The sequence below is a fragment of the Panicum virgatum genome, chromosome 5N (genome assembly GCF_016808335.1).
Source record: "Panicum virgatum strain AP13 chromosome 5N, P.virgatum_v5, whole genome shotgun sequence".
NCBI classification, from domain to species: domain Eukaryota; kingdom Viridiplantae; phylum Streptophyta; class Magnoliopsida; order Poales; family Poaceae; genus Panicum; species Panicum virgatum.
This window is the reverse complement of record NC_053149.1, coordinates 52,923,603-52,941,119: the sequence shown is the minus strand read 5'-3', so window position 1 is coordinate 52,941,119 and position 17,517 is coordinate 52,923,603. Positions and strand designations below refer to the sequence as shown.

The window sequence follows — 17,517 nt, the reverse complement described above, 5'->3', positions numbered from 1 at the left end:
GATGAGCGTCGAGGTTGACCGTCGCCCGTCGTCGTCGGTTCCCGGCTACCGCCCATCGCCCCTGCTCGCGTCGCGCGGCCCGTAAGGGCAGTTTCGTAAGCTCGTCTTGCCGTTGCCTGGCAGTTTGTTTTCGTCAGTCATTCGGCGTACGGTGACTGGGCGAGAGGCCGTCGTAGCCTGACGCGCGTTCCAGGCCGCGACCACAAAAAGGTCGTCGTCATCAATCAACCATCATGCCAAATAAAGAGCACAGATCAGGGTAATGGTCGCGGGCTTGTGGCCTCCGCCACTGCTGCTCGCCTGCTCCGAACTTCCGAATTTGCGACCTCCGTCACTACTCACTAGTTGACGCTTCAGTAGCAGAAAACGAGAGAGAGAGAGAGAGAGAGAGAGAGAGAGAGAGAGAGAGAGAGAGAGAGAGAGAGAGAGAGAGAGAGAGAGAGAGAGAGAGAGAGAGAGAGAGAGAGAGAGAGAAAGAGAGAGAGAGAGACCCTGCCGATGCCTGGTGGCTCGCCGTGCGCATCCTCGGTGTTGACCAGTTTGTCGTCTACGTTTTGCTTTGTATTTCTCGCGCGTCAGGGGTAGAAATATTGCTGTGAGCTCATGGCTGGCTTGTGATTACCGAACACGAGACTGCTGGGACGGAGACAGCCAGACAGGTGGTGTATGTTTGTCTCGAGCAAGCCCTTGTTTTCAAAGGAATCCTGAGCAAAGCTACGTCCAGGGTTCCTCGCACGGCATCTTTGTCCCCGAGCTCCGTGAGATGCGGCACTATTGCAGTTTGGTGTCTTGTCGATTACAGCACACCAACTCCTGTAGTTACTCGATCGTTAGCTCTAAAATGTGTAGACTGAAATTTCGGTTCAGTTTGAGAAGGAGCACCTTAAGTTATGTCGTTGTTGTTGTTGTTTTTAGCATATATAGTTTGCTGCTGGAGCTCCGTTTTTGTTGTTTTTTTCTCCTCACCTGTTCTTCTTGTTCTTTTGAAGTCGTCTTAAGTCTTAACTAGACCTATAGCCCGCTTATTTGCACGGGTAGTATTGAAAATTCAAAAATTCGCATGTCGTTATATTCTTACTTAAAAATTATACTATTTTTTACCATACATCACCATGTTCATTATAGTAAATTATGTCTTATTGTTGGTTAAAATAATTCAAATATAATCTACCTATAATAATAATTTGATTTGTTGAGCTTTAATAATATTATGTATATAATTATTCTTATTTTTATTTTATTATGATTGATTGTTGTTAGCTTTAGTTTTTATTAATAGCATATGTTTGTAACTGATACATAGCTAAATGATATTTTATATTTAATTTTTCATAATGACATTGATGGGCGATTTTTAATTAGGAACATGGGTATTTTAGGCTAACTTTTATCATAATGGTAGCGGTGGGTAATTTTATTTTTTTATTTTTCTCCGATTAACGTGGAAATTTCTAAGTCTTGAGAGCGAACGTGAAGATTCTGTTTGTTGGCCAAATAATAAGAAAATAGATAGATTGTTGTTTGTATTTCTTTTATCCTTTTTTCTTCTAATAAAAATTACGATAAATTTCTTGCCGTTCCCTTCATTTTTTTTAAAAAAATCGGTTCAGTGTGGTGTCTGGCTGCGCCTCCGCTAGGTCAAATCGTCCTCATCATTTTCACTCCCAACGTAGTTGCTGGTGAGGAGAGGGTGGTCGCTGAAGCTGTAGCGAGAGCGGTTGGTGGTGGTGAAGGCAAGGGCTTTCCGCCAGGTTGTGCCGCACTTGGGCAGCGTGGCGAGGATGATGTCGTCGCGGCGGGGCTTGAAGATATCTTGGAGTAGCATGATGTTGCCAACCAGGTGCGGTCTGCACCAGTAGTTCTTGTACAGAACCATTGGCTGTGACCACCCTTCCCTTGTTGGCAGTGTGCGGATGAGATCTTCCAAGTTTCAGGATGAAACATCTTCAGGCGGCAGACCATTGGTGGCAATCTCTTCACTCTTTGATGGAATGCATGCCATGGTGTTGTTAGGGGAGAGATCAAGCTTGCAAGTGCTCAATGGATTCTATGTGGGTGAAGGCAGTTGCTGCGCTGCGATTAGGCGGATACGTTTGGTGATATATAGCAATTAGCAGCAGCTAGAACTGCTGGGTTGTGTATAATTATATGTGATGTTGCGGCGCGAACTTGTCATCGGTTACACTTAACAACAACGAAACGGTTCCGGTCTTTGTCCCTATAGTATGCTTGATTAGCTGGATTTGGACGTTTGCAGTTGAAAGATTCTTCCTTGTGATACCTTAGGGCGATGTATCACGGTAATAAATTAAATGTGTTGTATACTCCCTCTATTTTTATTTACATACCGTATTAGATTTGGTTTAAATCAAACTTGACTAACATTGACTAAGTCTATGAAAAATATAGCAACAACTATACTATCCAACATATACACTGTCACCGTATAATTCATGGTGGAGTTAATGAAACAAATTTAGTATTGTAAATGTTATTATTTCTTTCTATAGCTTTGGTCAAAGTTTGTTAAATTTGACTTATGATAAACCTAATGCGATATATAAATAAAAACAGAGGGAGTAGATGCTATATGCCCATACAAAGTAATTTTAGCATACATGATACAAAACTAAATGAGAGAGGGAGGAAGAGAACAAAGCTGTTCCTGGCACACGATACGATGATTGATCAGCACAAGTTATGTTTAATGTATAGACAATTAACAACGAAATGGCCAGCTAGAGATGGATCAGCGCACAAACGAAACGACAATGTCCTAAGAAAGGTAGCATCTTTGCGCTCCAAGTTCAGCATCTCATTGTACGTGTTCACAACCTAGCTCCCTGTTCTTGTTTTTACAGATCTTGGCCCTCCATTACTGAAATCAGTTAAGTTAGTACACAGTTCTTGGGTATGGTAGAGGATTTCCACTGGCGGTTCCTTAAGAAAACCACGATAGAAATTATTCCATTTTTAGTGTTTTGGTTTCTAAAAAAATCATCACTGGAAATCTATTTCTGCTAGTCATTTTCAGTTACGTTACGCCTTCTTTATTTCTTGAGAAGCTCGCCACTAGAAATCAAGAGTAATCTAAAAAAACCATTTGTACAGTAGTGCCACACTCTTGTAGCGATGAATGCAACGGCGTGTAAGGCAGGCCGTGCTTGTGTTTGTTGTGCTTCACCGAGTACACACTACACTACCGGACCATCCAAAGAAAAGTCACCACTCACCAGCGCGCGGTTCTCGCAGCCGATTAATTAGTTCCCCGGCAGGAATCTTGAGCGGGCAAACGTCTTGTATTCCAAGCACACTCATCTGGCAGTACCGATGAGTTTGATGAGATGCGGACGCTGGGACTTCGAAAGATGCTTTCTGTTGGTCATCTTGTCGTCCATATGGACATCTATCTATTATTTTATTATTTGGCCAACAAATGGAGCCTCCACGTTCGCTCTCAAGGCTTGGAAATTCCCACGTTAATCGGAAAAATAAAAAAATAAAAATTACCCACTACTGCCATTATGATAAAAATTAGCCTAAAATACTCATGTGCCTAATTAAAAATTACCCACCAATGCCATTATGAAAAATTAAATATAAAATACTATTTAGCTATGTATCAATTACAAACATATATACTATTAATAAAAACTAAAGCTAACAACAATCAATGAAAATAAAATGAAAATAAGAATAATTATATGCCTAATATTATTAAAGCTCAACAAATCAAATTGTTATTATTGGTAGATTATATTTGAATTGTTTTAACCAACAATAAGATATAATTTACGATAATCAACAGAGTGATATATCCAAAAACTGTATGCTCATGAGAGCTTTTCTTTTTTCTGCTGGCGGACATGCCTTTTCTTCTGAACTCCTGTATGTTGAACGTTTTGGATACAGCATACAATATAATCTTTAAGTAAGGATACAACGACATGCGAATTTTTTAATTTTTAATACTAGCCGCGCAAATGCGCGGGCTATACGCCTAGTTATCTTATTATTTGGCCAACAAACGGAGTCTCCACGTTCGCTTTCAAGGTCTAGAAATTCCCACATTAATCGGAGAAAAATAGAAAAATAAATTACCCACAATTGCCATTACGATAAAAATTAGCCTAAAATATCCCTGTGCCTAATTAAAAATCACCCACCAATCTCATTATGAAAAATTAAATATAAAATATCATTTAGCTATGTATCAGTTACAAGCATATATTATTACAAAGTAAAGCTAACAACAATCAATCAAAATATTTTGAATTTTCAATACTAGCCGCGCAAATGCGTGGGCTATACGCTTAGTTTTCAAGTAAAGGATACCTCTGGCTGCTACCCTATATATTTAAAAAAAAGTAACTCCCTGAGTCATCATATGGAAATGGCTCATTCAGTAGCACTGGCCGACAATGCCGTTGCTCTCGCTCTGCGAACGACTTCACACAGATCAAATAGATAAGCTACTGCTACTATTGGCATGACAATTGGCCTCTAACAAAAAAAAAACCAAATCGATCACTTGCAGTGTTCATGTGTAATAACCTCCTTCAGGAGATCACGGAGAAGCGAAAGGATCTCTAGTTGACTTGGTTACAAGGCGGCTAGATCCTCGATCTGGGTTTGATTTTTGGTGGGAGTGAATTTTAGGCTGAGGTAAAAAAATCTCTCTTGCTAGCCAGAGAAGCTAGAGTTTAGGTTTTAGGAAGGTTTTCTCAGCTAGGAAGCCGAAATCGCTTCCTCTTAATTAAAAAAAAACGGCAGGTGCCATCATACCTCTCCGGTCGAGTTTTTTTAGAGAAGGCTCCTTTATCTTCGACTACCGGGCGAACTGGCGAGACAGACCTGAACAGCGACGGCCAATAGTGAAGGCATGGTGAAATCTGATCTATTATATTAATAAGGGAGTGTTAGAAAAAGTTAAAAGAAGCCACCACGTTTGCCGAGAGGGTCTAGAAATTCCCACATTAATCCAAAAAAAGATGTGCACCGTCGGATTTTATGAAGATCTAACGGTCTAGAATAACACCAAGAGTCCATACCAACTACTACTATATATATTAAAATTTTAAAATAAGGAAATTGATAGCTGATTTCTACGTGGGAAAGCAAATAATTAAATAATAGAGAGCCCATAGCAAATAACTGACCTATAAATCACTAACAAAAATCAGATAAGAAAGAGAAAAATTGTACACCATTGATATCTATGGATTTAAATTGTATCGATGGACAAAAGAAATATGTAGAGGAAATAGATTTCTTCTATAAATAATGCAGTCCTCGGTTTAAAGGCAAAAGAAGGAAACATGGCTGGTGCCCGTGTAAAACATTTTTTTCAAGAGACGGTACTTACATCCGAGGTCTAGAAACTCAGTTTCAGAAAAAAGACTACGCATGGTCAGGAGAGTGCTGGTGTGTGTTATTTTGCTCCTAGATACAAAATTGAATGAAGCGGAAGCTATTAATGTTTAGGTCGATAGAAACAATTCAAATACTATATTAAATATGGTTAATAAATAGGTAAATATTTTTTTTCAAGAGACGATACTTACATCCAAGGTCTAGAAACTCAGTTTCAGAAAAGACTACGCATGGTCAAGGAGACTGCTGGTGCGTGTTATTTTGCTCCTAGATACAAAATTGAATGAAGCAGAAGCTATTAATGCTTAGGTCGATAGAAACAATTCAAATAGTATATTCAATATGGTTAATAAATTGCTAAACATTTTGTACATATCAAATATTGTAAGAAAAAATTGGTTCGTATCCAATATGATAAAGAAAAATAGTGTCAATCTAATCTAAAATATCAATTAAAAAAGACAAATAATAATTGATCAAGATTGTAAACATAGGTACTGCCACAAACAAAAAAAATGCTAAGAGCGGATTCTACGGATATTGGTTTCAAGAATTCTCATCGATGATGTCGGTGATGATACTGATACATGAAGTGGAGTGTAACTCGCGTTTGACGACTGAAAGCTGCACAGGATCAGATCAGCAGTGGAAATTGAGTAGGAAAAAAATCTACGTCGTATAACAATACATCTCATTTACAATAAAATACTCACGGGTCTATCAACAACAATTATATTAGCTCAATGTCTCAGATGATTTATATTTTGAACCTCTCTGATGCATTAAGCCAAGCTAAGAGGCCAAACCATAGTCAGTCAGGCTGAATCTGCGTAAGAGTTTTTTTTTCATGGGATGGTACTTACATCCAAAGTCTAGAAACTCAGTTTCAGAAAAGACTACGCATGGTCAGGGAGACGCATGGTCAGGGAGACTGCTGATGCATGTTATTTTGCTCCTAGATACGAAACTGAATGACGCAGAAGGTATTAATGCTTAGGTCGATAAAAATAATTCAAATAGTATATTAAATATGATTAATAAATAGCTAAACATTTTGTACATATCAAATATTGTAAGAAAGAATTGGTTCGTATCCAATATGAAAGGAAAAAAGTGTCAATCTAATCTAAATAAAGGAGACAAATAATAATTAATCAATATTGTAAACATACGTATTGCCACAAACAAAAGAAAATGCTAAGAGCAGATTCTACGGACATTGGTTTCAAGAATTCTCATCAATAATGTCGGTGATGATACCGATACATGAAGTAGAGTGTAACTTGCATCTGACGACTGACAGCCACAAGGGATCAGATCAGCGGTGGAAATTGAGTAGAAAAAAAAAACTACGTCGGATAACAATACATGTCACTTACAATAAAATACTCACAGGGCCTATCAACAGCAATTGTATTAGCTCAATGTCTCGGATGATTTCTATTTGCACCTCTCCGGTGCATTAAGCCAAACTAAGAGGCCAAACCATAGTCAGTCAGGCTGATTCTGCGTAAGAGCATTTTTTCAAGGGTCGGTACTTACATCAAAGGTCTAGAAACTTAGTTTTAGAAAAGACTACGCATGGTCACGGAGAGTGCTGGTGTGTGTTATTTTGCTCCTAGATACAAAACTGAATGACGTAGAAGCTATTAATGCTTAAATCCATAAAAACAATTCAAATAGTATATTAAATATGGTTAATAAATAGCTAAACATTTTGTACTTGTAAGAAAAAATCGGTTCGTATCCAATATGACAAGGAAAAAAGTGTCAATCTAATCTAAATATCAATTAAAGGAGATAAATAATAATTGATCGAGATTGTAAACATACGTACTGCCACAAACAAAAAAGACGCTAAGAGCAGATTCTACGGACATTGGTTTCAAGAATTCTCATTGATGATGTCGGTGATGATACTGATACATGAAGTAGAGTGCAACTCACGTCTGACGACTGACAGCCACACGCTGGCCCACACAGGATTAGATCACCAGTGAAAATTTAGTAGGAAAAAAAACTATGTCGGATAACAATACATGTCACTTACAATAAAACACTCACAGGGCCTACCAACAACAATTATATTAGCTCAATGTCTCAGATGATTTCTATTTTAAACCTCTTCGATGCATTAAGCCAAGCTAAGAGGGCAAATTATAGTCAGCAGGCTGAATCTGTGTAAGAGCATTTTTTTCAAGAGATGGTACTTACATCCAAGGTTTAGAAACTCAGTTTCATAAAAGACTACACATGGTCAGGGAGAGTGCTGGTGCATGTTATTTTGCTCCTAGATACAAAATTGAATGACGCAAAGCTATTAATGCTTAGGTCGTAAAAATAATTCAAATAGTATGTTAAATATGGTTAAATAGCTAAACATTTTGTACATATCAAATAATGTGAGAAAAAATTGGTTCGTACCCAATATGATAAGGAAAAAAGTGTCCATCTAATCTAAATATCATCACGTTGTCATAGGTTCATGGGATTGAATTCTCGACTGAATACATAGGTACGAACCAATTTTTTATGTATACCAAATACATAAAAAATGATACATAAAAAAGTGTTCGCTCGCGAACGAGAGGTACGGTAAATAAAATATCAAATACATCTACTCTATTAAGTTAAAAGTATTAAAAAATAAATAAAATACTAGCTACCCGTGCTATTAGCGCGGGCCATCTTGCTAGTTTATCTGAACCAAAAGGATTCAAAACATTAACAGCCAGTCCGGCCAAATCAACAAGAGTAACTGCCTAGAGCAAACCAGGTGAGTGGTCAGCTTATGTGGCTTCGAACATGAATATCTAGGTCAGATGGGAGTTTGAACAGGGTAACAAAGGACGAGGTAGAAAATTACTAATCTACAAGATACAGGAGAATAAAGAACAAGACAACGACAAATCATGTCTTTATCCTACTCCACATAATAAAAGCTCCTAGAAGAGGCCCTCCAAGCATATCTCCTGAGTGCAGAGCAGATATTTCCTGTCAAAACTCTACTTTGCTGTGTCTCATCATGTGACGTATATTCAACGACCTTGTGGACCTGATTTGGATGGGGGTCATGGATGATGTTCATCCTCATGAGACGAGGTCGTGTTTCCATGAGCTGATTGAGTTGGATGGCTGTATTTCTTGAAGACCCGCTCTTGGTTTTCCCTCCACCACTCTTCAGCCTGATTCTCCACGAATCTCCTCTTGCTGTAAGGACAGCCAGGTTTCAATTGACAACAAACTTTAGGTGTTAATTCAAAATTTAAGAATGTCTTTATTCCACTGAAGGGGAAAAATGTACCTGAATCGGACCCGCTTGAATACTTTGGTGCCATCTTTCAGCTGGATAAGTGTCACATAGACGCCAGGTTCAAACTGCTCAATTAATTGCACTTCTCCGTGGGTACCATGCTTCGGGGCAAAATCACCGTGGGCCTTCGCACTGTTTTCCATGAAGCGATGGGATGGGGATTCACTAGTGATGGAAATGGCAGAGCCACTAGAAGGTCGGCCATCCTGGGACATTGTCAAGTAACCTACACCTCCTGACTTATGACTGGCCAAATCATATCTTCCGCTTCCGCCACTAGACAGGTGAAGATGATCACGTTCCATTGTATTCATGAGCTCTGACGGATGGCTAGATTGTTCCTTCAGGAGTGAATGCGTCTGAACTTGCAAAGCTTTTATGCTGTCAACAGCATCACTGGGCAGTTTATCCACAAGACCCTTGAGCTGCAGAAGAGTGGTAGATTAAGATGTATGTGCACAGTAACATAAAACAGTTGATAGGTTTATACATCAAACGTGGATGATAAACTACCTTTACATCCAATTACTAAAAAAAAAGGTGATTCCATGAATGGAAACACTATCTTTCATGTTAGAGCATATTATGTAAATCCATAATATCAAGGATATGAAACACAAGCTTATGAAAATAAATGAAAATCTTAACAGTACCTCATTGTCTAGAAATTTAACAAACTCCACGGCAGCATTACGTTTGGTGGATTCTTCAGCAGCCATAGAGGCAACTGATTTAGCTTTTTTATCTGATTTCTGAATCTGCTCATGTTGGCCTTCACACTTTTGTTTCAAATCATCAACCTGTGTTGAAAACACAATACTTAAAGAAAGCATCTTCTCATGACAAAGTAGAAAGTAAAATACAGCACTGTTGTTACCTGAGATTGCAACTTCAGAAGTTCTTGATTCAGCAACTCATTTGACTTCTGCAAGTGATCAAAATCAACTTTAGAGCTCTGCGGAATAGCAGCAGCAGGAGGTGATTTTGTTTTCTTTGTGTATGGAGATGGAGGTGCTAAAGAAAATGCTGGCATTGCAGGTGAAATAGCTAGCGCTGGTGACATTCCCATCGGTTGAAGCGCACCAAATTGGGCAGCAAAGCCAAGCTGTAGTATAGCCGAAGCTTGAGATGCCTTCAAGATCGACTCTGCAGCTTTCGCATCACTCTTAGCTGATTTTACCTCCATATACTTGACTGGTTCCGCTGACGGTGTTGGTACAAGCTTGGAAGGCCTTATTTCTGGCTTTTCTCTGCTATCAATAGAGCGACGAGTAGGAGTATTTCTTTTGCTGACATTGTTGCTGTTGGTATCTGCATTCTTCAGTTTGAGGAAACATGAATCACATACACGATGCGGCTTGCCAGGAGTTGGTGCCAGAGCAGCCTTGAGCACTTTTCTTGAACTACAAGCATGACAGTGTACTAGGCCACAGTTGTAGCAATTATGCCGCTTTCTTGTGAAACCAAATGCTTGCCTACAACCTGTGCAAACTGACTGATCTGCACCTGACACCCACTTATGTATGCAAATACATGTTGTGAAGTTTGAACCACATGATATACTTTTGACATGTCGATCTTTAAGTGCTTCAACAATGGTTGGTGTCTTTTTGTCATTGACGTCACCATGACCAAGTCTTCCATTGGCCCCCATGCCCCATGTGTATACCTCACTTCTTGACGTTAGAACTGCAACATGGGAAGTTCCACACGAGATCTCCTCAACTAACTCATTACCTAGTTTATCTTTGACTAAACAAGGCTGTTTACCATCTGATTTTGGATTTCCGAGCTGACCATTGTCAGCACTACCCATGGTATGCACATGACCAGATGTAGCAAGGGCAACAGTCATGTTTTGTCCACAGGCCAGCTGATGAAAATTGTGCTCAAGAAGAGCTTGAACACAGGTAGGAATCAGCCTAGCTTCTTTGTCACCATGTCCAAGACGATTCTTATCCCCATCACCCCAGGTATACAGCTTCTTAGACACCACATTCATGCCTGTCTGAACAGTAGCCTCCACAATTGCTGCAGAATGCCAAACTCCACATGCAACTTTGACCATTCTAAATCCATTCAAGGCTTCTACTTCTTTTGGGTATGCAACACTTTCACGGTTTCCATGCCCAAGAACTCCAAATGTTCCATCACCAAATGTGTGAAGTTTTCCACTCGACGTGATCAGAGCTGAATGCCATGAGCCACATGCAACAGATAATACTTGAAGCCCCTCTAAGGGCCCCGAGACACGTTTTGGAAGCCAATGGCTAACTCCAGTGTCATATCCAAGCAATCCAGCATGGTATGAACCATCTCCCCAATTAAACAGATCACCGGAAGCAGATATAGCACAGGTATGGAACTCTCCACATGAAATGAAATCAACTATGGTCACAGATATTGACTCAACAAGCTTCGGACGACTTATATCTGCATCAGTTCCATGACCAAGGCGCCCACCAACTTCCTCACCCCATGTAAACACCTCCCCTTGTCTGGTAGTAAGAGCAACATGCCTTGAACCACATACTATCTGATTAACATCTAAGACAACATCTGATTCTAGAGATTTGGGAATCAAAACATCTACTTTTGAGCATGATGAGCTTGTGCTTCCATCAGATGGGGCCACATCAGTCCATACTTCACCCCATACATAAACATCACCAAGGGACTCTATGTCATCTGTTCCAGAACCCTGACTGGAAGAACTAGGGGCACTGGAAATACTAAGTCGAGTACTGTCTGCACCACTTGTCCTTATCATATTTGCACGATCAGATCCAGCATCTGATCTTCTTAAGCTAAAAGAATCAGTTTTGCAGTAACCAGCAGTGTGAAAACTACGCGAAATACTTGAAGCAATATCTACTGTTGAATCATATGACTGACTATCCTGATAATATGATACTTCCTGGAAAGAAAAAAAAAAGCATATTAGATCACAAGGTACCACATTTCATAATCAAAGAGTATTGCAAAAATCGCCAGCTAATAAGAATAGGGTTAGTATTGATAGCTACAAGGCTGAAACTTGAAAGTGAAAGGGCATGCTCATTCTTCACAGGAAAATGCATGGAAAAAACATACATGTGGCTATCAATAATTCAATATTGAAACTTTGTGCTTCAAACATGCAAGTAGTTTATTTTCAGTAAAAAAATCATCTCCAAGTGTAACTATGGGTAACACAGTATCAGTATATGAACACCAAATGCATCTTCCAAATAGCATAACAACATCCAAAATTGACATAGCAAAATTAAACCATGAGTCAAACTGCTTACAAAAGAAACAATATTTTTTTCTGACAAACTCACATCGGAAAATGATACTCTATCCTTGTGCTCATCAACAGAACTTTTACGGCATGAACTTATTAACCCCTCGAGTGCTGAAAACCACACTTCAACTTCAGCTTGATCCTTGCAAACCTACAGAGTAGAAAGAAAGTCATGCTACATTTGTTATCTTTATACCATAAAATCATAGTTTTAATCTATCAATAAATCCAAATGCAAAGCATTTGCACCAATCAATGGTTACAAGCTCACAAAATTATCTTTACCAGATCAAGGGAACGTTGCCCGTTCTTGTATATGAGGGAAAATGACAGATAGTCTTTCTCAGGGCGTAAAAACCTCCTAAAAACAGCCTGATGAAGAGTTAAACATATTAGGCCCATGGTATAACTGGGATTTAAATGTTCATGCACTGAAGGAACGTAAGCTAAATTTTGATATAATAACTATTGCACTTTACAAGCTCCTCTAACCATATCTGCCGTTGTTGAGGCCATATATATGCTAGCAAGCAAAATCTTGACATTTAACTCAGATAATAGTAAACATACAGTTCTCTGTCCAGGAATAACTTTAGAGACAGAAGAGAGTCGGAGAAACTTCTCCCTTTTGTGAGAATACCAAATTAATGCTGTTTCGTCCTGTAACAAGAAATGTGAAACAAGGAGTGTCAAACAACAGCATCCCCATGTCAGGCAATTGGCACATGCATATGACTGTATACATAATCGCTCAAACATTACTACTATATATAGCACATCGTTGCTTCTAGTTTAGCATAATCGCTCAGATTTTATAGATAGAAAGCTCATAAATGTGAACGCCAATGTCTGCTTGTGAAGGTTATAAAAAACTCGACCTGCGAGGGGCTAGCCGCCCCCCGAGCATTCTTATAAGAAGTAGGCCTTCTAACGCAGGCCGAGAAATCCCCCGAACCCCGGCTCTTTCTGACCTTGGGTCTGGTGCCATTTCCTGGAACTGTTACCCAGGCCGGGACCGTTACCCACTGGGCCGGGAAACCGTGACGCCAGGCCGGGCCAGGCTGACTACACAGCCCAAGCTATCAGGAGCACAGCGAGGGGGTTTTTTCCCACAGGCGGGGAAATTTGCCCCGGTGGGGGTTCGAACCCCCCACCTGTGGAGTGCCGCCGGTTGCTTCGCACCACTCGGGCTAACAACCTTAGGCTTATTAATATATATATTGAAAGAAACAAATACATTGAAATAAAAATAAGAGAATAAGCACTTTACTCATCCGTTACCAGCATAAATAATATTATAGCATCCACATTACTAATATATATAGCACATTGTTGCTTCTAGTTTAGCATTTTCTACTTCTGTTATTTTCTCTTGACCCTGTTTCACTTCAGAAGGTCTCGAATAATTCAGTCTAAGAAAAAGTTGCGCCCTACAAGACAAACAAAAACATTTCAAGATCAAAGGAATGTGCTTATGAACTTACACTAGAAAGTCTGAAAGTTCGGATCTTGGGTTTCCCTTTCCGGCTATACTTGATAAGCTTGCTACCTTTCTTTAGAGTAATAAGGGCCTTCAGAAAAATGAAACATAAATGTAGTATCACAGAAGTTTGACACATGCAATTAAAAATAAAGTGAAATGAAGTATCATATTTATGCCTATAGCCGCACATTTTCATCTGGTGTCATCTAAACAGCTACAAGTCAACATCCTATTTTCAGCTCTTTTCATCCACAACTGCAACAAAAAAAGACAAAAAGATTTAAAACTTTTGAGATGTCAGTATCAATGGATCACATGAACATATTCTTCACTTTTCAGAAACACAAGTTGGCATCGAATGATTCGGCAATTAAAAAAAGAAAAAATTACCAAAAAAGCTCAAGACAGAATGCAAAGATGGAAAAATATTGTCATTCCCTGAACTATGGATTGGATCATAAGAACCCCACCAAACTTTTGATCTCACAATCTAGCATTTGCAATAGCATTAACCCCCAGACGTTCACCATTACAACATTAGCGACTCGTGGCGTGATAACTAATAGACTCAGCATCTAATCCCTCTTAACATGACCAAAAAATGGTGGAGCATCGGAGGGACGTATCTCATGCTCACAGACGTTCACTCATAACTATTACGAGAATCAAATTTTTTTAATGCATTCAATTTAGGAAATAAATAGCACGAAATTTTCTCTAAAAAAATAAATAGCACGGAAAACTATAATCTAGACCCAATCAGGGTACCGGACACAAATTTTCCTGTTGAGATGAACAAAAGAAAGAAGAGGGAATGGAGGATCGACCTTTATACCATTACCAAATCCAAGTTGGGAACGATTTCCAATCCTTTCCACCTCGAGGGCGAACAAAAGCGTTCAGAGGATCAGCGGCAGCGTCGGGTGCATTAGCGAGGAGATTAGGCGTCGGGTGGCCGCGCATTCAACGGAGGCGGCAATGGCTGGACGTGAATGCTGCGCCGTCCGTGTCCCTTAGACGACGATGGATGCCGGATGCCGCCCCCGACGCGCGGCGGAGACAGGCCGCGGGAGCGATGGTTCTCCTCGTGACGGCAGATTGCTGCGGTGGGAAACGATTGGCTAAGGACGAAGCCTGGACGTCGCAGGCAATCAAACCGGGGTAAAATGTCGAATCGATCGGAGGCTCACCGATCAGATGTCCGGCCGTGCATCCGCTGGGGAAGAAATGTCGTCCGGTGACCGTGGGAGGAGGGGACGATCTCTCTGATGGGGACGAGAATAGCGGCTGGTTTCTTGGGCGGGGGAGCGAGAGGCAGACGGAGAACGCAAGGAGAGAGAGAGACCAGTGCGAGTGTCGCGACACGGGAGGATGGGGAACGGAGTGTATTTTTCTGGGAAAAAATTGACGAAAATGGTGCCGGACTGGCTGCCGACGCTCCTACGTGGACTGCTTTTGACACCGTGGAGGCCAGCACGATCGGCGCTCGCGGAGCCGACGGGGTCGGGTCTCTTCGAGCTCTCTCTAGCTTGATCCCCGTGGAGGCGGGGCTCTCGGTAGCACGGCGACCTCGGCCACGGTTAACCAAACCGGTGGGAACCGGTCCGGTTTGACCGGTGAAACCGGTCTGGCCCGGTTCAGGTTTGGACCGGTATCAAGCCGGTCCAAATTTAAAATTCAAATTTAAATTTAAAAAAATGAAAAATTCTCAAAAAATTTCTAAAAATACTTCAAGGTGCGACGAATCTAATGGTGTCAAATTTTCTCAAAAATTCGTTCATTTAGTATAGTTTGCGGGGATTTGAAGTTAAACAAAAAAACGTGCATACAAAAGTATACAAATACAATGTAAAAGTAGTAAAAAAAGAATTGGAGGGTTCATTTAGACTAAAACATGTTATACAAACATTCATTTAGTATACTTTGCGGGCATTTGAATTTAAACCAAAAAAGAAAAAAATTGAATTTGGCCGGTTACCAGTCATACCGACCGGTAAACCGGTCAAACTGACCGGTATATCGGTACGAACCGTTTGCACAAAGGATTTTAAATTCAAATTTGACTTCGACCGGTTTGAACCGGTTTCCGGCCAAACCGGTCCTGTATACCGGTACCGGACCGGGCCGGTTTGGCCGGACCGGTCAGTAAGAAGAACCCTGCCTCGGACACGGGCGCGTGGAAGACGTAGCTTCCCTGCTCCAGATTGCAGACCTCCATCTGGCGAGGTCCCTTCTCCGGCGGGATGACAGGCGGCGGCCGCGGACCGAGCTGCGAGCTTGCCGTCTAAACGAGGTCACCGAGCAGGCCGGCATCTTGCAGGTCGCGGCGTATTATGGGTGTGTTTGGTTGGGCTGTGGATTTATCAAAAGCTGCTGTTGGCTGTGACTTATGGAAAAGTAACTTTGGCAAAGTTGCTGTGGGATGGTTGGAAACCCGTTTGGTTAAACTGTTGTGGCTTTTGAAAAAGTCCCCTCACTTATAAGCAGGCGAGCGGCAGAGCTCGGGCGTCGTTCCCTCGCCCGCGCGTCGGAGCTCGCAGGCGCGCGGCAGAGCTCGGGCGTCGTTCCCTCGTCCGCGCGGCGCAGCTCGCCCTCGGGGCGGAGCTCGCGCCGGCCGTGGGCCCGCGGCGGAGCTCGCCCTCGGATCTCGCAGGTGCACGGCGGAGCTCAGGTGCCGTTCCGGATCTCGCAGGGGTGCTCGCTCGCGGCAGTGCTCCCTTACCCGAGGGGGCGCTCGCCATGGGGGCCGCCGGAGCTCGCGCCGTTTGAGGAAGAAGCGGCGACAGGGCAACCTCGCGCTGAGGCAACGGTGGCGAGACGACCTCACGATTGGCGACAGCGGCGGCGCGACCTCCGACGGGGCAAAGGCAGCGGGGCGGCCTCCTGGCGGCGGGCGACGGCGGCGGGGCGACCTCCTGGCGGCGGGCGACGGCGGCGGGACAACCTCGCGGCGAGGCAACGGCGGCGGGGAAACCTCACGGCGAGGCAACGGCGGCGGGGAGAGCTCGCGGCGTGGCTGGGCGAGAAGGAGGAGAGCGACGGAAAAAATATATAACACGAACCGGTATCTCATAACTAGTGACAGGTGGGTAATTTTTTGACCCAAAAGCCAGTAAAAGCAGGGGTCCAGGTGCTTTCTAGTTTGTACTACACAAAAGCTGCTTTTGGTTGTGGCTTTGGATGGCAGCTAACCCCTTTTGGTTGGACTGTTGGCTTTTGGAGGCAAAAGCCAAAGCCAAAAGCCCAACCAAACACACCCTATGTTTGGCTGGCTGTGGCTGGTAGCTGGTGCTGATTTATTATAAGAGAAAAATATTATTGGCTGACTGCTGGCTGGTGACTAATGCTGATTTGGTGTAAGAGAAAAATACTGCTGACTAACTGACAAGCAAGCTGAACAGTGTGTTGTGGCTCCCTCATAAACTACACACCTTTACCATTATGAAACTAGGCTAAAATACCCTCTAAACTTTTATCTAAATTACCCACCTCTGCCATTTTAAAAAACCTAAAGGAATCCTAAAATCTTCGTGTAAATTACCCAACTATGCTATTATAAAACATACAAATAACCACCTAAATTTGCATACAAATTATCCAATTATTTCATTACTAAAAGTTAAAGTAATCCTAAATCTACATTTGAATTATATAATTATAATAAAATATTAAATACACCAATCTAAAATTCTAAATTATTATTTCCATCAGAATGAATATATTATTTTTGTTATTATTTATAAAATAATACTACTCATGATATGTGTCATCATGTATTCATGTACGATGGAAGAGACAAGAATGTCAATTCATTCAATTAAATATATATCGAATACAGATCGAAGTGTGATGTAAAATAAAATCTATTGCAATGAGATAATAATAAATATGTATTTCAGAGTATGTGTTAGAATATTTAATAGATAAAAAAGAGTGTGAGATAGACAATTATAATTATTAGTTATAAGCTTTATTTTTATATTAATTTTAGTTAGCACGTGGGAGCAGAGTTCATAGGCTAGTTAATCCTAATACCGACAGGTGAAAAAATAATCTTGCAGA

General features: G+C 41.2%; 1 protein-coding gene across 4 annotated transcripts; it reads right to left on the bottom strand.

Annotated features, from left to right (window-relative positions):
- Positions 1-8,020: 8,020 nt before the first annotated feature.
- On the bottom strand, positions 8,021-14,934 carry LOC120675301 (PH, RCC1 and FYVE domains-containing protein 1-like). 4 transcript variants are annotated; one of them, XM_039956441.1, is made up of 11 exons: positions 14,646-14,934; positions 14,283-14,556; positions 13,644-13,710; positions 13,457-13,543; positions 12,465-12,632; positions 12,258-12,344; positions 12,010-12,123; positions 9,564-11,603; positions 9,340-9,486; positions 8,678-9,111; positions 8,021-8,583 (listed from the first exon to the last, which is right to left on the bottom strand). In XM_039956441.1, the coding sequence occupies exons 3-11, from the start codon at positions 13,659-13,661 to the stop codon at positions 8,445-8,447; spliced, it is 3,234 nt and encodes a 1,077-aa protein (XP_039812375.1). In that variant the 5' UTR covers positions 13,662-13,710; positions 14,283-14,556; positions 14,646-14,934; the 3' UTR covers positions 8,021-8,444. The 4 variants fall into 4 exon arrangements, with proteins under 4 accessions (XP_039812375.1, XP_039812377.1, XP_039812374.1 ...); XM_039956443.1 differs by having other exon boundaries at positions 12,543-12,632; positions 14,646-14,931; XM_039956440.1 differs by lacking the exons at positions 13,644-13,710; positions 14,283-14,556; positions 14,646-14,934 and having other exon boundaries at positions 13,457-13,632.
- Positions 14,935-17,517: the final 2,583 nt, after the last annotated feature.

Coding starts and splice junctions, on each gene's coding strand:
- LOC120675301 (XM_039956440.1), bottom strand. CDS start 13,591: ATGTGTCAAACTTCTGTGATACTACATTTATGTTTCATTTTTCTGAAG. Junction 12,633..13,456: donor GAACTTTCAGACTTTCTAGT/GTAAGTTCATAA, acceptor TTCTTGTTACAG/GACGAAACAGCATTAATTTG. Junction 11,604..12,009: donor ATAGAGTATCATTTTCCGAT/GTGAGTTTGTCA, acceptor TTTTCTTTCCAG/GAAGTATCATATTATCAGGA.